Source organism: Parasteatoda tepidariorum, chromosome 7, assembly GCF_982258835.1.
Source record: "Parasteatoda tepidariorum strain Cologne lab strain chromosome 7, Ptep-v5.0, whole genome shotgun sequence".
NCBI lineage: Eukaryota > Metazoa > Arthropoda > Arachnida > Araneae > Theridiidae > Parasteatoda > Parasteatoda tepidariorum.
Window position 1 is genome coordinate 22,902,638 of NC_141761.1, and position 27,987 is coordinate 22,930,624.

At 28.4% G+C, this 27,987-nt stretch overlaps 1 protein-coding gene across 22 annotated transcripts; it reads left to right on the top strand.

Annotated features, from left to right (window-relative positions):
- Positions 1 to 3,808: 3,808 nt before the first annotated feature.
- Positions 3,809 to 27,132, top strand: LOC107450940 (uncharacterized). Of its 22 annotated transcripts, XM_087167471.1 has the most exons (13): positions 3,809 to 3,969; positions 7,934 to 8,106; positions 9,926 to 10,008; positions 10,737 to 10,820; positions 16,265 to 16,306; positions 17,605 to 17,676; positions 19,807 to 19,866; positions 20,063 to 20,122; positions 20,332 to 20,391; positions 20,614 to 20,673; positions 21,353 to 21,419; positions 23,594 to 23,746; positions 26,972 to 27,132. In XM_087167471.1, exons 1-13 carry the CDS (start codon positions 3,895 to 3,897, stop codon positions 27,036 to 27,038), a joined length of 1,056 nt encoding a protein of 351 aa, XP_087023597.1. In that variant the 5' UTR covers positions 3,809 to 3,894; the 3' UTR covers positions 27,039 to 27,132. The 22 variants fall into 22 exon arrangements, with proteins under 22 accessions (XP_087023597.1, XP_087023598.1, XP_087023600.1 ...); XM_087167472.1 differs by lacking the exon at positions 20,614 to 20,673; XM_087167474.1 differs by lacking the exon at positions 20,332 to 20,391.
- The last annotated feature ends 855 nt before the right edge of the window (positions 27,133 to 27,987 follow it).

Below are 27,987 nucleotides of genomic sequence, written 5' to 3' on the forward strand. Positions count from 1 at the left end.
GTGTTTTTAGTAATTTTTTAATTTATGTTCCCTTCCATCTAAATGTCTATAATTATAAAAGAGTTATAATGGAAATAGTTGAATTGTATGCTTTGATAAAATAAGTAAATTATTTTTGTATTTAACGTGCATTGCTTTGCATGCATTCAACGCAATCTCATTCATGCTTTTGCATCATACCTTGTATCCTGTATTGTGAGGGCTGCCATTGGCAACTAAAACAACTATTTTAAGGAAAATGCTAATGTGTAGACTATTTTTGCTAAAATATTGACAAAAACTACAATTTTGCTCTCAGTTGTAAAAATTTGATTTTTTTTTATTTTTTGCCATTGAAAAAAAAATTCACGATTTTTCCCCCTTTGCACAATATGGCTTTCTAAAAGTTTCTTATGTATACATGCATAACATTATGAGCATTTGGAAAAATCTTTTTTTTTTCACTCTAATTGAGCAGTGGAATGATTTATGTTGCAATTTTACATTAGTAGCATATTAATGTAAAGTTTCTTGAATTTTATTATAGAAAAAAAAATATATTGCTGTATGTGCCTTTAATTATTTCCATTTTTGGTAAGATGTTTAGTTTATTCAAGTGTTCTGAGCTAAATTGTTTTTCGGAATAATGTATTTAGTGATAAAGGTATTTAGAAATTGATTATTCATAAAGCATAACATATTGAACAGCTTTTTAGTATTACTTTATATTTATTTAATTTCATTTTATGCCATTTCAACTGTTTAGTTGCATAACTTTTATATTTAATTTAAAAAATTTGTTAGATCTTATGCATGTCACCAAGGGCGCCATGAACTTGGATTTTTGGGAAGGGAGAAATTCAGATTTTGTGGAATGATAAAAAGGTGATCATTCTTATTTTTTATTTAATAAATTTGATTTAAAATGTTCTTCATCAATATAAATGCCTAATTAAAATAAACACATAAACTATCTCATAATCAATGTTTTGCTTTTAGCTTACAGTTATAGTTTCAATAGCTAAGAAATAAGTATGATTTGTCTAATATAGTATCAGCAAAGAAGCATATAAATGATCTTTAAATTAAATTTACTAACTGCTCAGGAAATACATTTGCTATAATCAAAGTTAAATAATTATGCATAAAAATAATCAGAACTTTTAACACTATTATTTATTTATTATTCGAAAAATAAACTATGAGAATATTCAGCGAACGTTACGAATATAAATTTATTGAAATCTTTTAAAATACATTTCTTTATCAAATTCGAAAAGTGAAGTAAAAAGCCGTAATCTTTGTAGAAATTTTTTTCCTAGGTTATTGTGATCGTTAAAGATTACATTTCTGTTTTTCTTTTGCTTTTTTTTTATTAACCTTTCTGTCAGCGATTTTATTATAACAGCAATTTTTAAAGAGCGCATCTAATAAATGCAGGGTTCAAAAGTCGGAAAAAATTTCGCCTTTTTCAGTATGAGCCCGTCAGGTTTTTTCAAAAAATAAAGCAATGTGAAGAGAATTTAAATTGAGATTTCTAATGTTAATTCTTTTTTTTTTTTTTTTTGTTCAAATATTAAGAACGATTTTTGTTTTGGTTTCTATCTCGTTTTTTTTCTTTTTTAAAAACATTTGTTTTTATTATGACGCAACAATTAAGAGGGTTTCTATTAGACTATTCTTCATGTTTATTTTTTTGAAAATACGGTAATTGAAAAACATGTTAAGCTTTAAAATTTTCTTTCAAAAATTAGGATCTGTTTTCATTTCTGCTGTTTTGCATATAATCTCGTGTACATAGTTCACGGTCTCCGCGCAATGACAAAGACAGTCTTCATGCTTTATTTTATTCTTTCCTCCTGCAAGTAAAGATATTGTAAATGATCAGTTTAAAAATCGTCTGCTTCAAAAATCTGCTACCCAATCAATAAATGTCATTACGTAGCTGTTGATAGAAAAGATGTTTCAACTAGGCTTGGATCATCATGAAAAAAGCGGTTTTTTTTTTTTTTTTTTTTTTTTTGATGGAATATAATTAAATAAATAACAATTTAAAAGGGTAGCTAATAGTCTACAGCTATTTCAATATGGTAGACAAACTTCTAAATACAGAACAATAGAGATGTTTGAAGTACCATCTCAACATATGGTAAGCTAAGTTGACTTCCGGTTAAAACAAAGTAGAAAGACGAAGCCTCAAAATTTAGTAAGAAAATGGGAGTGCAGAAAGAGATCTATGATTTTTCGGATATTGACGTTTTTATTTAACATTGGAATATGATATTTTTTAACACCTAAAAATCATTTATTGTTGCCAACATAATCAAAACAAGTGACCGCTGGAACATAAATACATTACACTGCTCTAAACCAAGAAATGCAAGTTGTCCTATATGTTAAGGTCATTTTGACACTATACATTATTTCTATCTTAAATTCTTAGAATTTTCAATTTCTAGAGAGTGTAATAAGTACTTTATGTATACTTGCAGTAAATGTTTACTGTCATTATGAGATTAAACTCCTAGAGATGTTGTTAAAACATTAACAATATAGAGGCATGAACAAAATTAGTACACACAACTAAAAACTTTTCCATTGATATTAGGTAAATTTGTGTGTGTATCTGAAGAAGTAATTTTCGGCAAGATTCCATCAGATATCAAATAAATGCGTAGCTACTGTATACCTTTTTCAATTAGTTTTATATGCATTCAGATAAATATAAATTGTTTATTATGAAATTTAAATGTTTTTACTGTGCCTATTATATCTAAATAATATGTTATATTTCTAAATAAAAAGATTTCACTCAAAATAACTTATATATCTCGACTAAAAATATTAGTGCCCGGGCAGAGTTCAAAATTTCCTTTATCGATATGAAGTGTAAAATCCTTTCCTTTTTCTCTTAAAGTGATTTCACAAAGGTGTGATGTCTGTTTGGAGGGGGTAGTGTGAAGTTTTTTCTATGACTTAATTATTTTTTTATATTTAAAATATATCATGTATTTAATATTCACTTGTAATGAAAGTAATTTTTTACTTTCTCTAATTAAAAATGTTGAACATTGAGGAATAATCTTTGAGCTATCAAATACCATGCTCCCGCTGATATAGGTACTTGATTGTTTCATTAATATTATTTTTTTCCTGTAAAAGTAACTCTATGGTTCTTTTTAATAATAATTAAAAAAATCGTAATTTCTTTTCATTAGTTATTTTAATTTTAGCAAACAAACTCAATTACTTGGCTGGATAGAAATCTAATACCCATTACTTGAATTATATAATTTGGTTTCATTTCTGGCATAAATAGGGGCTGGGAATCATTTCTTGATTACAGTGTTAGTGGCGTGCTGAGAGGGTGTGAATAGGCAATCCAGTCTACAGCTAAGGACACTAAAACTGGAAATCTATCAATATTTTAAATTTTTTACTCCGTAAATATTTGACTTAAGCAAAATATTTCGTGAAGAATTAAATATTTTTTTCAAACTCCTTTAACCATGAAGTTATTAATCAATAAAATTTAATTATGCTTATGATGTCGTGGGAAATGTTTGATTATTATAGACTATATTAGAATTAACCTTAGAATAATTACCGCATATGTTTTCATAAAAATAAATTTAAGATGAAGATTTAAATTTATATAATTAAATTTTCTTTCATTTATTTAACCGGCTTCCCCCCCCCCTCCATCAGTTGATTACAGTTCTCGTTTAAGGGGCATTTAATGAAGGTGCATTTCCATACCTCTTTACGCCACTGCGCCGAGTTGAGAAGCTCTGATCTAAATAATAAATCGCATTCTTCCGTTTTGATCTGAGCTTCGCTTCTTTTTTCGCGGAAGGATGAAGAAAGCCAGTTTGACAACGTATTACGTCACAAGTTGTGACGAACGAACCAGTGATGAGTTTTACTTTCACTATTTATTATTCTGCAGAAATAAGATGCGAAAAGGAGCTTAACGTAACATTGGCCTTGGTAAGTTTATCTAGAAACGGTAAAGATTCATTACAACTTTGTTAAATCGTTACGGGCTGTATAAAATGTATTTTTTAGAAAAATTCTCTGTTTTTCACTATTTCAAAATCAATAACTAAATTATAATTTTTCGAAATCCACTATGCAACAGTGTTGTCAGGATTTCGAAAAGATTAAAAACAAAACAGGAGGTCTTTGGCAACTTCCTGCACTGCATTTCAGATCGCTGCTCTCGCTGTTTGTTTTATAGCCTAGCTTCCATGCTTTAATATAATTTATACTTTATATTAGAGGCTAAGCCCCCTGTTCACTGTCGCTCACCAACCCTCGGTACAGCTGGTGTAGTTCTTTAAAAGTGGCTTTGCAGTCTGGGATGGATTACCAATAATATATGGAAAAGCCTTGTTTACAAATCTTATTTATCATTAATACTTATTAGTCATCATCACACCAAACATTTTATTCATCATTGAAAAAATAATTACCCACGAATATTATTTAAAAGTTTTTAACAAATTACATTCATTAATAATTATAGGAATTAATGTATTTAAGAATCATTATTATTGTCAAAGCAAATTTTAAATAAAACATTATCGAAATAATAGAATTATATCATATTCAAGGTCTTAAAAACAAAACTAGTTAACAATTATACACTTATTTTAGTCAGAGGTAAATTTGCTCCTCTCATTTTTAATGTTTTTTTCTGAAAACCAGCTTAAGAAATTCTAATTTGAATTATGAAATGTAATCAGTTTTTTTTACGTTAGTCTTTTTATTTTAAATTATTTTAAGGAGATACATTTGAAGAAAAACTAATGAATGGCTAATAATAGATTATAGGGCATTTTACTACAAAATGCTTAATCTTCTACAAGCAAATCGTTGTGTTTTTCTCCACAGTGCTTTTGGATGGGTAAAACAAAGAAAAGAAAAAATATTCTCTTATTCAGTTATAAACTTAATTTCCAGACTTGAATTTTAAAAAAAATATATATATATATGTTTGTAATATAAACTTGAAGTATTTAACATTTAATCATTGTAAGTAATTATAATTAACCATGCAGTTAAATATCTCACTTTAAAAAAAAATTTTTTTTTTTTTTTTTTAAATAATATTTATCTATCCACTAAAAAACTTATACGAGAAATTTTAACGTTAAAATAGTCTTTTTCAGTAGAAAAAAGGAAGTTTCAATGTTTTTGCGTATTCTGGCACTACAATCCAGACGAATAAACAAATACAGTCACAATTGCAAATTTTAAATATTTCTCTTTGTTCGTAGTTAACAGGATTTTAATGCATCAATTCTTGACTAGGAAGCAAAATACCAAAAGAGAAAAATATTTTTCAAAAGTTTTTTTTTTTCCTTCAAGATATGATTTTAACACGAAAAAAAAATAACTCGCTTTGATTTGACACACACGTTGATTTAATATGTATATAATCGGGAAAGTAATTAATTGAAACAGCGGCGGTCTATATTTTTTTTCGGTTATGGAGCCCTAAATGATCGATCATCTTCCGGTGGAACCCCGATTTTATAAACAAAATATACAAATACAATTGTAAACGTATTAACAAATAAAAGATTATTTTGAAAATATTTAAGAACATGAATATTTTCAACGTTTTATCATTAATAATCTTACGTTTTATTTTCCGTACGACATTTGAATTCGCGGACCTAGAACTGAATCTAGTCTACTTATTTTTGGTGAATATACATATGCTTAAATAATGAATTAAAAAAAAGCCGAAAAATAGCAACATTACACGTTGGAAATGGTTATTACAAAGACATATTTCTTTAACGAATTTAGTTACATTATATTGATTTAAAAAGCTCAATGGAAAATTTTACTGCACTTTTTCATAAATGCATGAGTACTTCATATTTTATTCAATTTAAAATTAGTGTTACATATATCTAGAACGTTCAAAGATTAAAAGAGGAAGATTTTACTTCGACAAATGTATAGATCTCTTCAAATTATCTAACGTGCGTAAGTTTGGTATTTATTGTTATTTAATACCATTTCATTTCGTGATACCATAATAAATCATGAGTTAATTATTATGATGATATGCCATTTCTAAGAAAAATGCTTTTAAATAATCTCATATTAACATTATAATCCAATACAGTATTCTATTGTTGTCGGTGCATTTTTGTTGGCTGGAAAATCACATGGTAGGATCTAATTTTTCCTCATTGATTTTCATATTGTTTTGGTTTTCATCAGCATAAGTTTAATAAAAGTCATAGCGGCATTTTTTTTCCTACAAATATTTTCGTACCCAAAACTTAAAGATAGTTAACTGTACCACTATTATTACGCTTTTGATTTTGATTGTTTTATAAATGAAGAGTATAAAAAAGAAAAATGTTTATTATTGTTTTATTTATTTTCATTATTATATATTATTATTATATTATTAAAGATAATTATCATATATAATTATGTTTATTATCACTAAGGCCCGGATTTTGATGACATTTGCATTTTTGGACATTTTTTGTCTTTTAGAGCATTTTTTTAGATTTATAGGGCATTTTTCTTTAAATTTTGAGGCGTATTTTGCATTTTAATGCATTTTTTAAAGTTTTCTGTTAATTTTTTCCAATTTTTATTATTTTTTATCAATTTTCATTATTACACTGGCTTTCAAACAATGAAGAAAATCTATAGGATATTAACAGGTGAAGCAAAATCTTTTCAAATTGAAGAAGAATTGTCAGTAAGTGAGACCGTCTTTTCCAAGTACACACCCATAACATCAGTAGACGTTGAAAGAAGCTTCTGCAGGAATGAAAATTTACTTTCAGACAAGAGACGCTCGTTTACATTTCAAATTATCAAAAAACATTTAATAATCCAATGCAATTCTGATATTTAGTAATATTATGTTACTAATATTTTGGTGTTATATCCATCAAAGTTTCTATACAAAAGAAAAATATTTTGGTGTCAATATATTTTCCTTTTTTTGTTATTTTAGGATATAAAACATATTTTTCAAACTTTAGTGAACGTAGAACAAGTATTGCATTGCTTTATATTTTTTAAATGACTCATAATAATTTTAAAGAGCAAAACATTTTTTTAATTCAATATTTTTACTTTATTTAAGGCATTTTTTGCGCAATTTTTGCATTTTTAAGGGCATTTTTTGCCCTTTTTAAGGGCATTTTTTCACTTTTTAAGGGCATTAGTTGAGATTTTTTAGGTCATCAAAATCCGGGCTCTAATTATCACTATTATTATACATCATTATTAGATATAATTATGTTTATTATTATTATTTATTATCATTATCTCTTCTATTGAATTGTGACTCACTTTTAGGTAAAAAAAAAAAAAAAACATTTATTTACTTATATTTTTTTCCAGCATTTGAGGATTCAACATAGATTTTTATAAAATACAAATGCAAAACCTCATGTAAGAGATATTACGAGACATTGAGCCAAACTTTAATTCTTTGCCAAAGACAGCTAAAAATATATTTTTGTAATCTAAATAATGATAAGAATTGCTGTCTGACTTAACTTAAGCTTATATTAGATTGATCAATTTTGTATTTATCTTCTTTAATTATCAATTTAACTCTATAACTGCTCGCACTATTGTTTTACGATTATATTTTCTCTTCTTGTGACAAATCATTGTACAACATAGAAAAGAAAAGTTCCACCAAATGTTATTATTTTGTTAGCTGCTACAACTAATTTCACAAAGATTCGCCGATTTCTTTCTAATTTTAGAGGAGGTTTTAATGGTTGCCTTTTAGATTGATTAGTGTTCATACTGTCAGTAAAGCAGTCTGAAAAAAAATGTCTCATCCTTTTTTTAAATCACAAGTAGAGAAAAAAAAGTATCCTCAAGGGTGGTGATTTGGAAACACTCTTTACATACATGATACTTTTCTAAATGTGCACATTTTTATCAATAGATGGCGGATGTTGATGGAAATGGCTGTTCTTCGGGAAATTTCAGTGATGACGTATACCAAAAGAAACCTATCAGTGAATGGCAAGAAAGTGATATAAAAGCAGCCAGAGAATTTATCGAAGCAACCGTTTTAAATATTTCATTCAAAGCACTTTGCAATCTTGTGAAAGAAAGGTAATAAGAAAACAATATTGGCACTTTAAACCATTGCAAAATATTCTCTGAAAAATTTAAGTAGAATAATTTAAAATTGGAACACTGGAACATTGCACTTAATCAAAAATACAACATCTTAATGGTGTTACTTTACTATTAGAAAATAATAAAACAATTTACACCCCCTCCCCCCTTTTTGAGAAAAATGAAAAGCTCAAGCGTAACATTAAATCTCACTTTGGGGGTTTGTCTCCTGCTTGCTTCTCTCCTCAACCCCCATGCGTAATAATTTTTTGTTTCTTTAAGATAAGCGGATTACTACCTTAAAGGTAAATGGAATTCAGTTTAAAACCTGCAAGTTACGTCATCCCAGGGTCAGCTAATCAGGTTGCAGAGATTCAATTAAATCTGATCCGAAAATGGATAGTGAGATAATAAACTCAAACCTAAAAGCTGTAACGTTAGCACGCCATGCACAGCTGCGTGATTAGACACAGCCATGTGAAGATCCAAAAATGTTTTCTTGTATTAACACATATTTTGTCCCTCGGATTTAATTTCTGACTCGGTTAGAATAAAATTTATGTCTAATGATTTTGCTCGATTGCCGTCACAACTTCAAGTACGATTTTTTTTTTTTTTACATTTAAATTTTATTTTTTGGTTGACTAAAAAACTCGCTAAATGTTTCTCGATTTGAGAAAGATTATTTTTCAATTTGAGATGAGATTATTTATAATAGTACAATTATCCAATTGTTATTTTATTTGCATATATTGATTGAATTCAGTTTTACATATTATAATAAAATAAAAGTCTGTTACTGTTTAATAATCTTAAAACCGTTAATAAGTCAGATAATATTGCTTACATGTTAATCTTAAAATGTTGCGAAGTAATTGATGTGGGGCTGGTGTAAAAAAGCTTTTTGCCGGCTCTTAACGGGAGAAGGTGTACCTCTTCCCATGTTTAGCGGACTCTATTTCCTGGTTTATAATAAAAGAACACCGATCTTTACTTTTAAGCCTTTATTTTGAAATAATAACCGAGAATAATATCAAGAATGGATGATGAATGAGTATTGCAGGTACCGTTAAATAAGGGATAAAGTAATCAATGAAGTAAAGTAATATTTAAATAAAGATAAAGTAATATTATGCATGTAAAAATTCCCTAACAACTCTCATTAGTTTTATCTTTAATATACTCGCCAGTTTTAAACTTTTAGAAACGTACTCAATATTAAAGATAATAGTATGTAAATAAGATGTATATATAGATAAGATTAAAGATAATAGTATATATATATATTGAATTATTAAAAAAAGTTTTATTAAAAATGACAAGAGTACTGTGGGGATTATATCTTATAAAAATATATTTTCACTCACATGTTATCTTTCTTAATACCATAACATTTAGGTGTACGGGCGATTATTGTGAGGTATTATCACTTGTTATTAAATTTTGTATTACGATACTAAAAGAAATTTGTAAAAAATCCTTATTATTTAGGGGCCCCCTTCTAAAAAATAAAAAAAAAAACTATTTAGGAATTGCTAGAAACTTTTTAAATTTTCAATATACACTTTTTAGGAGCAGATTTTTATTACGCATTCAATTCAGCCAAGGCTGAACTAGATCAGCAATTTATCTGTTACTCTTACGATCAACGGTTACTGTCAAGTTAAGCCTTGATTCAGCGTAAGGATACATGAGTAATGTTGCATTCCCCCCTTAAATTGCTTAAAATTTTAATCCAGTATTTTAGATTTCTATTCAGTTTAAATAATAATAATGCTGCTTAATAAATCAAAACTCTACTTTACAATTCCAGGCCAGATGATCCAATACAGTACGTGATTGATTTTCTAATAAAATATAAAGATGAGTATTCAAAGGATATCAGTTTAATGCAAGGTAATAATTTATTAATGAACTTATAATTACATTTAAGAATAACTAAATTGAAGAATTCACATTCAGACATTTTTTTAAGGCTTTTATTTATTTATTTATTTTTATCTTTTAAAGAGAATTTTTGAAGCTCTTTAACTCAGAAAAATTAAAAACCACAATTAGAGAGCCTTAAATTCAAAGCGAAACTTAATTTTTAAATTACATTTAATGCAGAGAGAAATTTACCAGACTTTTAAAGTATTCTTTAAATATTTTTTTAAGAAAATACTAAATTTTTTTCTTTAAAAAAAAATGCTAATTTGGTGAGACTTTACTATCTAGGTGTTAAGTATAACAATTTAATGAAAAATTATTAGTTTTTTGCATATTTTTATCAGCGTAAACAAAGAACTTTTCAAATGTAAAATATTATATGGTGTTGCTATATATCTCACTTGTTTCGGTCACTGAGCTACAGTGTAAAAACATTTAGCTTGGCTTAAAATTTTCGTACATGTAATTAAATGATGAATTCATTCAATAATATTGTTGTTTTATTAACTTAAACGAGTCTGAGGAACGAGGACATGCACTATGGATTTCAGCTCTTCTTATTTAGCAGTTTTTTCAATTTCTTATGAATAACGCGTAGCTATGTTGATTTTCACTATGAATGATTCATGATATAACGAGTGAATAATGATGTGATATTGCTATTGTTACTACTTAATTTGTTATTTAATTTAAAGATTCAAAAAAGATGGAATCCGGAATCGAAACTGAAAGCAGACAAATTCCCGAGGATAGTAATCATTGGGTTGAAATTTCCTTAGGTAAGTCTGCCGCAACTTATTGCAATGTGTCCAATGATAGTTACACAAAGATGAACAACAACTGTTAGATAATATTCATGATTTTTTTTTACGGAAAATTTTAAAAATAAATTGGAGGTGTAAAGACTTAACCGAAGCTCTTTCGCCAAGTAAAATAAGAAAGCCACAGTTTAAGTGTCTTACACTTAAAGCAAAGCTATTGTTTTACGCTGTATATAACATCTTGCCGTGAAGAATTATGTGGGCTTTAGAACTGGCGAATAACTTGAAATACTTTAAAAGTTATAAACTTTCTAAAAATTCTCCAATTTGGTGATATTTTTCCGCTGAGATGAAAACTGACAAAATCAATGCCTCCATCTCAGTGTTTGCAAATTTTAATGAGTTCAAATAATGCAACGTTGAGTAAGTTTATATATAATAATTAGATCTCAAATACTTTTATTTTCACAAAACTGTGGGCTTTTCTCCATATTGACGTTTTGCGCCATTTTCAGAATAAGCATAGACAACGCTGGCTGTAGATAGGCTAAACTTTATCTAACATTCATGATTAACTGTTGCAAACTTGTGCAATGGCATATTCTTCTCAAAAAACCTACTCCTTACTTAGAGTGTAACTCCAAAGTCTATGAAGAGTACGTGCAATGGGAATAAGCCCCTATAGGTTTCAAAAGTGTGGAGGGTTGATTCTTTAAAATGAAGAAGGCGGTTTCTCGAGTTCAGCGAGTCATTCTCATCGAACTTTACATTCGCAACTACTATGTGAAAGTGAGTACCGTGAAAGTGTAAACAAAAGGAATAACTTTGCTTTTATCTATTTTTCGTAGTTGATTTTGTTTTTAATCTGTGGAATAGTGAGTGAAACAGGGAAAAAAAGATGTTTTTCTAAATTGTTGTGTTTGAAACTTGGTCTTAATATGTTTTTTTTTTTTTTAAATTTGCGCGTAAATCATTTACACATAAAGAAAATAACAGATAAGTTAATGCAATAAAAAATGTAGTTTGTGTAATTGAGAGAAAATATTTTTAAATCCTGTAATAAATTAGCTTTAATTTTCAATAAAGTATTTAGAAATTATATTATTTTATAAGCATTTTATTAATATGAATAAACAATTGTGCAAAATGAATAATATTTTAACGTGACTTCGCGAAACTATGTAAATTCTAAGATTGTACAAACAAAAGATTCAGGGTCAAAAACTCAAACTAACTTTTAAAACTTTTGCGAAAACTAAAGGTCTAAAACTTTTTGTGACTCATTTAACTTCGAGATTCCAAAAAGATCTATTAGCTGTTATGGAATCTAAAAAATTTTTTTTTGATGTTATACTTCTTATGCGACTTCCAACAAGGTTGCGTTAAACATTTAACCAGTGTTGCCAGAACTTAAGATTAAAAAGTAGCGAATGGGAGCTCCAAAAGTAGCGGATTCGAACATTTTGTAGCCCAAAAATAAATTATTTTTATATATATATATATTAATAAAATTAATATCACAGCATAAATAAAGTTTGCCATGTTTTGAGTGCTCTAATTTATTTGGCTATATTTCTGTAAAACAGCGCCGTTTGCCAGAAAACACTAAAATTATAGTAACATTGGATAGCTCGTTTTGTCAAGCTTTTTTATGTGTAAAAATCAGTCGGAACTGTCTTCGATATTTTAATGTTGGTGCGGTCTTTGAGCTGCATAAGAATACTAAGTGGTTTCGACCTCAGCTCGCTTCGTTCCCCAACCACAAGAACCTTAATTACTCGCGCATAAAAATGTTCTCACTAGCTAATTTTTTTTTTAATAAAAATTATCTCGTGTTTCGAGGAAATTAAAAATAAGACCTAACAAGGACCCAATCGCCAACAAGAAATTCAGAAAAGTTCAACTTCATGGCACACATCTGTGTGCATTTGAAAATAAAAGGCAAAAAATCTTTTTTTGATAAGCAAAATAATTTATTTAATCATTTCTGCTCTGAAGTTCGAAACAATACAAAATACAAACATTCAGCTCGCAGATGAGAAATATGACTTTGCTTTTCTTTGTAACAGCATCAATAATTGTTTCAAACTCGATTGAAAATAGTTTTGATAGTAATTTAGTGAACAAATGAATATTTTGATTTGGGCCACGTATGAAACAGTATTTTAAAGCGTCTACGAAGCAACAAATATTTTTAACTAATTTTTTTTTTTCATTTATAGTAGCCGTAACATCTGTTGTAAAGTTAAAAAAAAAAAAAAAAAACAATGATAGAAAGATAGATTTGCACTAAATGCTCGTAAATATTTTCTTTTCTCGCATCTTGCTTAGTTGCTGTGCTTACTTTACTTGCACAGTGAAACCTGTTAAGTTGACCATCTCTATAAGTTAATCACCTATCTAAGATTTTGATGATCAAGTGCAAAACTGGTAAAAACAATTTACTATCATTTTTATAGGATGACTTCTCTTATAAAACCATCAAATTGTCGTTCCACTTCTGATCAGTTTACGCTAGTTTTACTGTAGTAGCTTTAATAATTTTCTAAACTCCTTTTATAACACACAGCATATACATTACCGTATTTATCATTCAAAGTAATTATCTTTCCTAGTTATTTTGCAATTACTATAAATGTTTCGAAAGGTTTAAAATGTTGACATTTTCGAATTAAAAAAATTGTCGTTATTCAATTTTCCTGATCCCAAAGTGCATTATGTTTCAATTAACTTAGTCATTTTTATTCATAATTTCATTGTTATAGTTAATTATTATTTGAAATTTCATAGTATATATTTTTGTTTTAAAAACAAAATCCATCTTTTGCGTTTCATCGTCATCATTGGGTGGGCCTTGGCCTTCTATGAAATATTTCTTCATGTCGTTCTCCTTGATACCAATTCTGATTATCATTTGCGTTTGGTAATACGAATTTTATTTTAATATGATAACTATTCAAAACTTCATTTTTATTTGCTTCATTTATTTGTTTCATTTATTTATTGCATATTTGGCAAAATGAGGTGAAAAATAATAACTGTAACCATAGCAAAACATATTATAGCTTCCTTTAAAAAAAATAATTTCATCATTTACAACGGGCAAATCTATGCTCAAGAGAGATATAAAAATTTTCCTATTTTTCGCGCAACTGTGAATAGATGGTGATTTACAAAAGTAAAATGAATTCACTAAAAAGCATTTAACAGTACTATATTTTTTGGAAACTCATTGTCATTCACAACAACTATTTTCATTCAGCAGGTTTAATGACTTTGGATTTAATTTTTCTGAGTTTCAAAGCGAGTAACGTGATTTATTTTTCCAGAAGATAAACGATTAATAATAGTTGGAGTTAAAAAAATTTTCCCCAATCCCCATCATACTCTCCTTGCATTTTTCCATATATATCTTTGCGATTTCCCGAGTCTACGATTTGAAACATAAACATGGAAAGATTATAGACTCCATCAGTAAAACATATCAAGAATCCAAAACTGAAGCGAGAACGTTTTCAAGAACAACAAAAATGTCCTTTTTAAAAATGGTAAAGAAGCTGCAAACTTTCAGAATCATTTTATAATGGGAATGGAAAAAATTAAAAAATATATATATTTCTGTAAGGAAAAAAAATAGCGTATATTTAAGATTTGTAGCGTTCGAAAAATAATAAGCAGCCCAAAAAGTAGCAAGTACCGAAAATTCAATTTTCAGTAGCGGGTACTTTTAAAAGCAGCCCAATCCGCTACTTGTAGCCCAATCTGGCAACACTGCATTTAACGCTACATTTTTAGTGGCCGGGAAATCACGTGGTAGGATCCAGTTTTCCCTCATTCATTTTCATATTGTTTTGGTTCTCACTAGCATAAAAATAATAAAAGTCATCAAAGTGTTGTTTTTCTATAAATATTTTTTTAGTTTGATTTGATACACATATAATTTAATAGGATAGTATTTTTTATTTTCAAATTTAGTGGATAACAATTGTAAAAAATGAGTGAAAACAATCCCACGGACAATGCGACGGATTTAAGGTTATGTCAAGGTACGTCTCTTGTGAATATCAACTGATTGTTAGGTTTTCTCTTTTGAAATTGCATTATGACGCATTCACATACATTATTAATACAAATACATTTTCCATGGCGGGACGATGAGGCAACCACAAACACTTCCACTGGTTCAAGAGGTCCACGAAGGAAAAATGCACAATATTACCGTTATTACAGAGCACGGAAGCGAGCGGAGTAGGAAAAAGAGTCGTTGGATAGAACTAGTGATCCTTCTACGACTGCTGATTCTTCTACAGTTAACGTCGCAGGTTACGAAGTTAAACTTTTTCCACGCGGAGGGACTCCACGCACTGTTTTTTTTTATTTATTATTTTTTTTATCAAAAGACATTTTGAGTTAGCTAATTTTACCCAAACCTGGAGTTCATAATGTTAATACGAAATTTTCATAGTTAGGAATATAAATTATAAAAAAAAATCAAGTTTTTTCAAGTACTCAAAATCAGATATTGTTTTTATATCGCCTTATCATTCTTTAAATATAATCTCGTGAATCTTTTGAGTCTGGTGCAAGTTTCCTTTTCAACGGTTCAACATTGTTAAACCATTAATTCAGTTCGTTACCATTTTTAAACTCTTGACATTAGCATTAATAAGAATAAATGAATTTTTTTATTTTGTTTCCCATCATATCCTATATTAACGTGAAATATTTATCAAGGGTGCTTTAAAACTTATTACATAGTAATTTTCGTTATGCTTTCAAATCAATTTGTAATAAAAAATTTTTGTAAAAAAAGTTGAGCGCTAATATTTTTTATAAAGTACATATATATAATTTTAAAATAATTTCAAGGGAATTGCGTAACAAAAAATGTTTTTTTCTTTAGAGATATTTTCATCAAAAACAAAACAGCTCTTTTTCGTCTCAATTTTCCTTTAATTATTTTCTTCCAACATGCTTTTCTTCACTCAAAAATTTTAACATTTACTTTAACTAATTTAATTTCTACTTCATGCTTTAAGAAACTTACATTTATCTAGGTAGATAGGGAAAAAAATATGCAGTTTTATGAGGGGTTGGGGAGTTATAGTTGGGCATGAAACAAAGAAAAATAAATTATTTTTATACAAGTATGCTTTTTTTAAATGCTTTTGTTTATTAAAAAATCTTTTGAAAAATTCGATAACTCTAATATTTAATTAGATGTTGAAATTAACTAACTTCATTAACTCCTTGGGTTGAAAAAAAGTTCGTGGTTCGTATCAACGTTAAAGTTTTAGTTAACTGCTTGTTATGCTTATTTGGTACGCCAGCGCAAGTTGTAAAGTATATTAATAATCCCTACTTCGTACCATTTTTTTTCTTCTTTTTTTAGCCATTTGAAAATGTTTCTGTGTGAAAAGTGAAAATTAAACGTCATCTTTTCTTTTCTCTCTTTTTTTCAGCTACAAATTCACAAACTGAAGAATCATTAGAAGCTTTCTTTGGTAAGTAAGTTCATAAAAATAATGATATAAATCGATTTTTCTCACATGTTTTTGATTAAAAAAAATCGTGTTCAAATTAATTTTCAAATTTTGTTCCAAATTCAAATTTTTCCAATTTTGCCATTCACCTGAGTTCCACATATACATCGTAGGACTTTTCACCAGAAAGTTGCCAACACATCCTGATCACTTGAGGTTAATGCCTATATCTCAGACGCAAATAATAAAACAGATCTTATACAAAGTGTGGCAGAAAAAGTAGGACAAACAATTTTCAAGATAACTTCACTAAAAATAAATTTATTTACAAGTAATAATAAGAGTAGACTTTTACTAATAAATAAATTCAATTGGTTTCAAAATGGCCGCCTTTTGCAGCGATGCAGAGGCTCAAACTCTATTGAAATTTTCAGAGACGTGTATAGCAAGTCTTTTCATTGATAAGAAATTGTTTACCATTCAACAAGGGTCGATAAATGAGTACCAAGCATGCTTGGGAACTAAGTTTGGCCAACACCGTTTGGCCGACCACCTAACCGGAACATCTGCTCCTGCACCCCAGAACCCAAGGTCAAGAAAACTCAGATGGGCACAGTAGGCCTTGGCCATGGGCTGTCGCACCACTGAGGTTAGATTTTTAGTTTTAGTGTAATTCAATCAATTGTCGTTATTTTGTGGTTGTGAATGACAACGAGTTTATACTATACCTATTGGATGATTCTTATACTTATTTCAATACCAGCGCATTCTTAGTGATTCTTACTAGTATCTGATTGACCATTGATAAATTTTCAGTCGGCAGGTAAGCGAAAGGACAGATTTGCTATTTCTATATATGGTGTTCCTTAATAATCGTCCTTATAAAAAAAATCTCATGTATATAAATATATTTTAAATTGAATATATTTACTTACAGGGTCTTCCGTAATAACCGACCTATTGTTATTAAAGCCTCTGTCAAAAAACGACCTGAATGTTTGATTGTCTGATAAAATTTTATGGTTTTCGAATAATTTTCTCTCTTTTCTCCAGCAATCGATCAGATTTTGATGTTTTTAGTTTTCACCTTGCTCAGTAGTGATTCATTAGATTTCGAAAGCTTTTTCTTTTCTTTTTTTTTTTCCTCGCTTGAATGTTATTTAGCGACTCCCAATAGACAATTTTTTTTTTCTCAAAATTTTCTAAAATTATTTTAAAACGGTGATATTTTAAACGACGGAACACCCATTCATACATTTTATATCCAATTTCATAATGTAATAAAGAGAATAAAAATAACTTTGTTTTTCTTTTCTAAGATTTAAATCCAGAACTAAGAGTGAAATTTGAAAATCTATCAGCATCATCAGAAATTCAACACAATGAGACAGGTATTTTACAGAGTTCCTTGACAAAATCATGTACTAACGAGCGATTGAAGATACTGCGTAGGTGCTTCGCGATAGATTTCGAGAAAAGTGAATTAATATCTTTTTTCTTTCTATCGCTGATGCTACGAATGTTAAAATAGAATCTCAAAAAACTAATAAAATAAAATGTATTAATAATTTTTTTTCTTCAAACTGTAGATTATTATACGAAAATGCCAAATATATTAAAAATCTCAATTGTGAATTTCTTCGCCTGCATTTTTTATTTTTTTTGCGTGGCAGTATATTGGAAATAAATTTTATTTTCTATTATTCACGTAAAATAAATAATTTATTTTATTTTGATATTTTATATTTCACTAAAGTAGGGTTTCTTAAAGTGTTTGGTGGGTGGACCCTATAAGCATTTAGCAAATCCAACACATGCGTGAGTAAAATTGTCTTCTTCACTTGTACTGTAATATATGCTCTTACAGTTTTTGGATATATATATATATATATATATATATATATATAGCATAATAAATAAACACAAAAATCAGGAAGAAAATTAAGAAAAACAATAAGTTTTATTTATTGAACATAAGCTGCAAGTAAATAGAACTTATAAAATAAGTTCAAAATGTTCGAAATGTAGATAAAACAGGGAAAAAATTACAGAACAATGAAAAAAGTGAAAAAAAAAAAGACAAAATAATAATAAAAATAACAAAAACCGAGGGGGAAAAAATCCGAAAAAAAGGACAAAATTTTTTTTAAAAATCCGGAAAATGTAGGATATAATCTTTTCATCAGCCCACACGATTGTATCCGCAAAAATATTTTGCGGATTATTTCCGGATTTTTGCTATTTTCGTTATTATTTTCCTTTTTTTCCCTTCTTTAATTGTTCTGTAATTTTTCCCTTGTTTTATCTACATTTTGAACTTATATATATATGAAGAGCATAGTAGAAGAACCGGGTAAGCGACATTATTTGAGTATTCAGCCGTTATTATGATACTAAAAAAATCATCAAGTTGCCTTCGCATATTTATAAAAATCGATCAGTTTCAAAAGAACATTCCACAATGAAAATAAAATCTTACGATTATAAAACCTTGATTTTTATAAATTTTAGTATATCTTCTCATAAAGTTTATCGTACAGATTTAAGAACGAACTCATTTTCTCTTTCATAACTTGTTTCAAAATTATTAATTAGTTTTTGAGTTTTTTCAGTTTTAAAACAAAATGCATGTATTGAATACTTGACTGTCTGTAACAAAACTGAGATGAGTTTAACGTGTCTTTGTATTTATAGCTTAGCATTTCAATCGAAAATTATTTCTATTAATTATGCTTCATTAATTAGTAAGCAATGGTTTAGGAACATTTTAATTTTCAGAACTTAATTCATGAATAAGATATGTTATATATCTTTCAAATCACTGAATAAGCTTTATTGTTGTGCTCCATAAAATACTTAGTTTTATGTAGTTATTTATAAAACCTTGATATTATTATTGTACTATTGAATACAAATTATAATAATAATAATAATTGAATAGGTGAAAAAATATAGACTTACAGCATGCGACTGATAAATGAAAAACCAAGTATTTTTTCCTTTTTGAAAAAATACTTGAAAAAATTCTGAAAAAATACTTCCACAAAACAAAAAGGTTTTCTTCTAAGAAGAATCTCTACCCTTCCTCGCGGAGGTGTAGCCAAAAATCACATCCGCTCAAACCAAACAGGAGAACGGATCTTGAAACCACGCACTTGGAAAATCGCATCCCGCCATGCCATTTGGAGTCAACCTATAGTTTAAGAAACTACTCGTCTAAAAAACCCTAGTCTAGCCTCAGAAGCTAAATTATTGTTTTAAATTTTCGTTGATAAATAAAAAGAGATTGAAATCTGAAAAGCTATCGAAACAAGAAATTTCGCTCGGTAATATATCATTTATTTATTTTTTTAGAAACATTTTAAACTTTATAGAAAAATAATATTGCCTATCTTTTAAACTTATATTTATGGAAAATAAATATCTATGATAATAAATGGAAGAGTTAATGCGTTTCTCTTATAACTCCAATATGTATATCTCTTTATCTAAGAGGGAACGTTTTTTTTTTCTCTTTAAAGATTTAGACCCACAGGCAAGCTTGAAATCTGAAGAGCTATCGACACAAGAAATTTCGCTCAGTAATATATCATTTATTTATTTTTTTTAGAAACATTTTAAACTTTATAGAAAAATAATATTGCCTGTCTTTCAAACTTATATTTATGGAAAATTAATATTTATGATAATAAATGGAAGAGTTAATGCGTTTCTCTTATTATATCTCAATATATCTTTCTTTATCTAAGCAGGAACGTTTTTTTTTTCTCTTTTAAGACTTAGACCCACAGGCAAGCTTGAAATCTGAAGAGCTATCGACACAAGAAATATCGCTCGGTAATATATCATTTATTTATTTTTTAGAATGAAAAAAAAAACATTTTAAACTTTATAGAGAAATAACATTGCCTGTCTTTTAAACTTATATTTATGGAAAATGAATATCTATGATAATAAATGGAAGAGTTAATGCATTTCTCTTATAACTCAAATATATCTTTCTTTATCTAAGCAGGAACGTTTTTTTTTTTTTTTTCTCTTTTAAGATTTAGACCCACAGGCAAGCTTGAAATCTGAAGAGCTATCAGCACAAGAAATATCGCTCGGTAATATATCATTTATTTATTTTTTAGAAAAAAAAAAAAAAAAAAAAACATTTTAAACTTTATAGAAAAATAACATTGCCTGTCTTTTAAACTTATATTTATGGAAAATGAATATCTATGATAATAAATGGAATAGTTAATGCGTTTCTCTTATAACTCCAATATATCTTTCTTTATCTAAGCAGGAACGTTTTTTTTTTTTTTTTTTTTTTCTCTTTTAAGATTTAGACCCACAAGCAAGCTTAAAATCTGAAGAGCTATCGACACAAGAAATTTCGCTCAGTAATATATCATTTATTTATTAAAAAAAAAAAAAGAAGAAATTTTTTCAGAAAAATAACGTTACACATCTTTTAAACTTATATTTACTGAGAATAAATATTTATGATAATAAAAGGAAGAGTTCACGTGCTTCTCTTACAACTCCAGGACCGTTTGTACTAGCGTTCTAAAATTTGGACAGCGGGGGAAAGAGGAGAATTGTAGTATTTCTATTGGCATGGTAAAAAAACGCAAAAAGTAAAATTAAAGTAAATAAAATTAACCAAACCATTGTGCTTGATTTTTTACAATTTGAAATGTTCCAATCATTTTTTTAAAAAAGTTTATTTCGAGAACGCTTTCCTAATCTATTCCAGGATTATAACTTACTTAGTGGAAAATCCAATATTAGCTCAAGATCCAATGGTAGACCTTTTTATGGATAGTCGAAATCAAAAAGTGATGACACAGAATATTTAAAATCTATGTACACTGCTTTACTTATTGGGTTCATGAAACACACTTAAACTAATACTAATGATAGGAGAGACATTCATGTTCCTTAACAATTAAAGATTTTTTAAGGAAGAGGGAGGCAATGCGGGAAGCGGTAGCATAAAACAAATTAGAAGTAAAAGTTTTTGAATTGTTATTAAAATTTTTTATTATAATAATAATAATAATTAATTTTTTTTTGTAGAGCAACAGGGCCATGATGTTAAAGATAGTTCATCAGTAATAGAACAAATTGACTTTAGAGTGAAAAAGTAAGGTTGTAAACTTATGTATATGTTTTAAAATTTAAATCTAATGAAGAATATTATTTGAGGTACATGAAGCTAGATAATATAATAGAAGTTGATTACTTGTTTTAAAAATCTAATAATTACAGGGTGGCCACTCAAATCATCACCTCCTCTACAATATTTGCTTTTCCTAAACTGCCTATTGAAAGAACTCCCCTCGCCACGAAGTCTAAGACCAACTGCTACTATGGAAACAAGAAATAGCGCATTTCAAAGAGGGGAGCTTCTTTCTCTTCTGATTTCCTTTCTATCGCTAACCCGAGTCAAAACCTGTATAAAATGATGCCCAACGCTTTTACGCGAAATAATTAAACCTCGTAACCATAGTAACCGCCACCACTCTAGACGAATGGCTAAGCGAGTTCTTTGCATAGACAAACTATAGTCTCCAAAGAGGTCAAAGGTTTCTCCATTCATTTAGCAACGGTGGGAGAGTTTCATGTGGCATTCTAGTTTAACAGGATTATAATGGTGGGTGCAAAAATTTTAATGCAAGCAAAGTATTCCTAATTTTATGATAATTCAACTGTTTGGCTATAAATTTCCGTCAAAAAAGTGGGTGTAACGAATGGTAAAACAATTACGATTAAGAAAAAAAAATGCATACCATCTTGTCTTTAAAACTCCCTGATTTTTCCAGCATTAAAGAATGTCATGATAATGCTCCACCCTGAATTAAAACTCATAAAATTAGTGCAAAAAAAGGAGAAATTCTTATGTAATATCATTAAAAAATTTAAATTCGAAATCTTAGTCACGTCGTTTTTTGGTACTATTTTAACGATGAACTAAATTGCATTTTTCTTTACAGAATATCAGTTAATTTAAAAATATTCGTCACAGAGCGCAACTGAAACATTAATAACTCTCTGAAAATTCGCAAGTTGCTGTTAATATCATATTTAAACAAAAATGTTAATTTTCCTACTAAATCTATTTCTATTACTTAACGTTTCAGAAGCGTTCATTTTATATTTGAAATCATTTCTTGATATATGAGGAAGGAATTTTCGTTGAGTATATTTTTATTTTACTTAGGAAGAACATACATATCGACTTTGGTATTCCTAAAGTGGCTCTAAATTCTCTCGAAAGTAACTTTCTGCGCATGAAAAGTAAACGCATTTGAATTAATCTTCATAAAATTTTCGAATTAGATTCACAACCATCCAATCTAAGCACGCCATCGCTTATAAACTTGCAAAGCACATATTAAAATAATGTTCGTATTCGAGGATAATGTTATGAATGCTTTTGCTCAGTTGTATTCAATAAATCATAATAATTCTATTATCTATTAGCAATGTTGGGTAATAAGTTGGTTTGATTTTTTCCCCTCTATTTAAAAAAAAATTGTTTGAACCTTGAAAATGATTTATAAAGATCAAAAAACATTTATTGTACAAACTAGATTTCAGTTTGTAGCCAGTGGCTGGTAGAATCGACGAACTTAGTAGCCACTTTTTCCTCAAACTTAATGAGTCGGTGACTGATATCGATAGGTCCTTTTCATTTAATACTCACTTTTGGCAAACTTTTTTTCTTCGTTGCTCGGATTAAATTACATTAAAAAAAAAAAAACTCATATTATAAAAAATAATCTACGGCTATAAAAAGATAAATCAACTATAAAAATTGTATAAATATGAGACAACCTAAACATACTGACTTTAAAGAAATATTTTGGGAGGCAGAATGCATTTAATGAATACATAACAATTTTGAAATATGTGATTTGTTAATAAACTTTTCTTCCAAGAGTAATCTTTCCATCACAAATTGATGGATCAAAATTTTGAACAGAAATATAGGGCATTTAAATGAAAATTCTGTTTTTCCATAGTCTTTCTGAATTGACGTACTTCTATTATTTAAACGGTTTAAAAAAAAAAAACGATGAGAAAAGTCGCCACTTTTTGTGTTTACGTGGCGAGCGATTATTTTCAGGTCTAGTACAAACGTGTTTGGTTTTTATCAGTCCAAAGGAACTTTCTGCGCTGATGAGAAAGGAAAGGTATGGCAATGCAAGTAGTTTCGAAAAGTTAAACAATTACGAAATCAGGACTTAATTGCAACATTGAACTATATAGATGTCAATTTTCAAATAATTTAATTTTTCTTCTGTGATTGAACAGGTGGCAAATGCAATGGAAAAAGACTTTCCCTGCGAAGCGGCCCCAAATAGAAAATCCGAAAGAAGGTTATAATATCTTACCCACTCGATTTTACTTGGAAGCAACAGTGTTATCTATCATAAGGGATGCTTTAGATATTATTATAATAGAAAGGTATGTTTAATTATATTTACTCGAAACATAGAGTTCCATAATGATCACCCTTAATGAATATTTTTTTAAAACCCTTGTTAAAAAATATAAGCATTAGATTTACAATAAATATTTAGGGAAGACACGCCAGAAACGTTATCACGGACGACTCATTACAGGTAAGTAAAGCTGATTATGACAAGACTATTTAAGTTCTAGAGCAGGGGTTTTCAACTTACATGAGGCCGGGGGCCGCAATTAAAAACACCAGTCAAATGGCGGGCAGCAACTTCATTAAAATTTTATATAGGACTTTTTAATGTTTGATGGGACATTAAATATTTCTGTCAGATTTTTATCAAGTTGTACAAAACAAAACTATTGAATTACGAATAATAATAAATATTTCTTGGATGCAAAACCTGAAGTATAATTTTTTTTGTACCGTCGGTCTGTTAATTTAACAGAAGCGAAGAAATTAGGTTTTTTTTAACAAAGGAAAGTATTTTAAACCCAAATAGATTTTCTACAAAAATTGTCCGCAAAAAATGACAACAATATTTTTCAGTTCGTGGGAAACAAAAGGCTTTGCTGGCCGGATGTGACCCGCGGGCCGCCAGTTGGTAAACACTGTTCTAGAGGTAACAGGATCGTTTCTTACTGTCGCTTAACTTAATTATTATTGTTCTAAGGATGTCCACCGAAGTTCTACATTGGGCAGATCGTAAAATTAATAATATTCTATTTAGCAAGACAACATCAACAATGGTATACAATTAACAAGCAGACAAAACATAACATCTTACACCCAAAGCTCATACGTAAAAGCCAATTAATATAGAAGTATTTGAGGGAGGTTATCCAATGGATGCGCGCATGCGCTATCATCAAAGTTTCAGTTCGGATTTTAACTTACCACACTTACATATGGGAGCCATTTGCTGTCCGTCTGAAAAGTATTATGATTATTATTTTTTTTCTTTGAGAAGTTCTATGAAATTTATAATGATTTTTCTTTACGTCTTACTTATTAGCAGATAGTCTAGTCCAGGAAGTACTTTGTTTTAGGGCCCAACTTAAGACAAAAATAGTATTTTAAGGAAATTAAAATGAAGTAAAACTAAAATTACAAGATGTCTAAAACAAACACTAAAATGTTATTACACAAATTACATTCCAGTAACTTAACTTTTCTCTCAGTAATATTTTACAATTGTGTAAAATCGTCAAAATTACTTTCTGATAAAACAATAATAAATAAAAAGTAAGTTTTTAATTAATAAACTACAGCTCTCCAGAAATTAATATCATATGTGTTACCATACACACATTTACATTTTTAGCATTAAACAATAGGAATTTCGTAATGGTAACAATTTTATACTAGTGAAGAATGTGTAAATAAGAGATAGCAAAAGCTATTTTGAATGTTCTTTTCATTTTAAAGGAGCAAAAACCTTTTCGTAGTAAGTATCTTTTTTTCTATGCCATGTCTTATGTTAATTGGTTATTTATTTTTTAAATCTTTCAGCAAGATAATTTAATTCAGTAAGATTTTACACTAAATTTAAGAGAATATTTAATATTTCATAAAACTATTTAGCCAAAAGAATTTTTTTGTTGTTGAAATGTTATGTCGAAAGAAACAATAGGGACGAGCATTTCTAAACTCATAACGAATTTCAACACTGATATGAACAGATTCAAAAAACACATTTTCAATATTAGACAACAGTATCATGCATACTAAAACAGTGTGCGTAGCCAAATTTTTCAACAAAAAATGAGCACCTTTAAGACAATTAGGCACTCAAAAAATATTTTAAGCACTTTTAAAAAAAAAAAAAAATATCATTTAAATATGTGCACTAATAAAATTTTTTGTCTTCCACTGTAAGTATAGGGGTGCGTAACCTGCGGCCACTCCTGAACGCAATAATAATAAAAAAAAAATTTATAATTTGCTTTGGAAAATAAGAAAAAATCGAAAATTCTTTTGATTTAAGTTTTGTTGGACGAGCTAAATCTAAATCAATGTAGTTTTTCGATTGCTTTTTTCGGTGGCTATCACCACGAATTTTCATAGTTTTAAAAATTGCAATATTTTTAATAGTACGACAAAATTATGATGCGTGAATTTCGAATTTCACTTGTGAAGTCACTTTTGTAACTCTTTATTCGAGTCCATTATTTTATAGTGACTTTTTGATCGTGCTTTCGAAGTCTACATTGTCGGATTTCCTCGTATTTTTTAAACGATATTATAACGACTAGCGAAAATAGTAATCACTTTTCACGTGCATAATTTGAGTAAACTTTTGTCGTAAATTCAAGCTATTTTCCCATCGTTCTTCGAACAATACGCATGGAGTAGCGAGATAAAATTTGATGCTCAGTTTGAATTTCCAATTTTAAATGTACAAAGAAAGTGCGAGAATTTCTGGTTTGGACTGAAGAAACTTGTCACAAAGCAAACTAGAAATAAAATCCAATTTTTTGAAACAAATGTTTAACTCTTAGTATCACTTTACAACAGATGAACTATAAAAAAAAACTTTGCACAACCTATGGAGGACTAATCAAAGCTAAAAGTCAGCCAACTATCAAAAATTTTGTTTTGAAAATTGCTATTTTTCTTTTCGTCCTCATAATTATTGTTCCGATAAATTTTCATTAATTTTGACTCCCACTGAATATTACTTTGATTGGTTTTGTAAATTTTGAAAAGTTGAAACCGGCAAGCGAAACAAAATTATAAGTGATCTATTCTTACAATGCAGAATTTTTTATCACTACCTAACACAAGTCTAACAAAGCAACTTATATCAAAACCCCCAAGACGTCTTGATCACCCAGATTCCAGTTTGTGAGTGCATAAGGAACTTAAGTATGGTTGGACAGAAAATGCATGCATTAATTAAAAAAAAAAACAAAAATTAAATCACACAAGGTTTATTCTCATTATGATAGTGGGTGAGACTAATAAAGTAGTAGTTTTTTCTCCATAAAAAAAAACTTCATTCGAATGCTCAAAAAAGAATTCAATTAAGTAAAATATATGGATTTCAGAAACTGAGTGATGAATTTTTTAATGTAACATGCTTTGAAACAAAATTTGACTTACTTTTAACCTTGGTATGGAATTTCAAATACCAGTTCAATACGAAGTTAAACTATGTGCTCTTTGTAATAAAATACCTTCTTTTCACTTTGCAGTATCATACTTATTTTTATTGTAATTTTTAGGCCAGAGGATCCAATACTGTGCATGACTGATTTCATGAAAAAATACAAAGCATTGTATCAAAGTTAATTTATGTGAAAATTCAAGTTCGAAGTTTTATCAGCCGTCCTCCCTCCTTCAAAATTTAATTGTAATCATTATCAATAAAATATTTCGCAATTAAGTTATCTTTTTTTTCCCCAACATCTTAGGGGTCAAAAGTAAACAAAACAGAAATTTCGAAAAAATATACTTTACTAAAACGTGGGAATCCAGACACAGAACAGTTGTTTATCAATATTTTCTTAGATAATGACTTTTTTGCACATTAAGTAATTAACGTGCAAAAAAGTCATTAGTTCAATAGCTAAAGTTTCTCCATTTTAAATTTAATTTTTCATCTCAGTTCACAACACAGCAGTATTTTTAATAAAAAATTTGATGGATCAGTACTTAGACAAAAAAGTTTAAAAAGAGTCGATTTTAGACAATGACATATGTGCTAAGGATGCAACAATTATTTGAACTTTGACCTAAAGGGCTAATATTAGGTTTGGCTGAATATAAAAGAACAGAAAATATAAAAACATGAATAGTGCAATAAACGAAAAAACAGTTTTTACCATTCTCATTTAAGTTAATCATAGTCATTAAAATATATTTTAGAATTGTAAAAAAAAAGTAAGTCAAAAGATAAAATTAAGACACAGTAATGATAACTGCATGAAAATTTATAAAATAAAAAAAATTAATACTTTACTAAATCAGTAGTTTCCGAAAGAGGTAGAAGGAACAAAATGTTTAAATTCTCAAAATAATGTCAAAAGTGAAAACTGAGCAGTTTTTCGGAAATTTATAGTTAGAAGCAGTTTATAGCACCAGTCCTCAACTGGTGTTCGACGAAGCCCTTGGTTTTATATAAGGATCACACAGAGGTTCTGAGAACAAGGAAATTTTTTTAATTGGTAATATTTATATCTAATCAACAATCCATAATTTGTATATTAGGATTATTTAAATGAAATTATGTATGTAACTT

Coding starts and splice junctions, on each gene's coding strand:
- LOC107450940 (XM_087167471.1), top strand. CDS start 3,895: ATGAGTTTTACTTTCACTATTTATTATTCTGCAGAAATAAGATGCGAA. Junction 3,970..7,933: donor TTAACGTAACATTGGCCTTG/GTAAGTTTATCT, acceptor TTTTATCAATAG/ATGGCGGATGTTGATGGAAA. Junction 20,674..21,352: donor GACACAAGAAATTTCGCTCA/GTAATATATCAT, acceptor TTTTTTTTGTAG/AGCAACAGGGCCATGATGTT.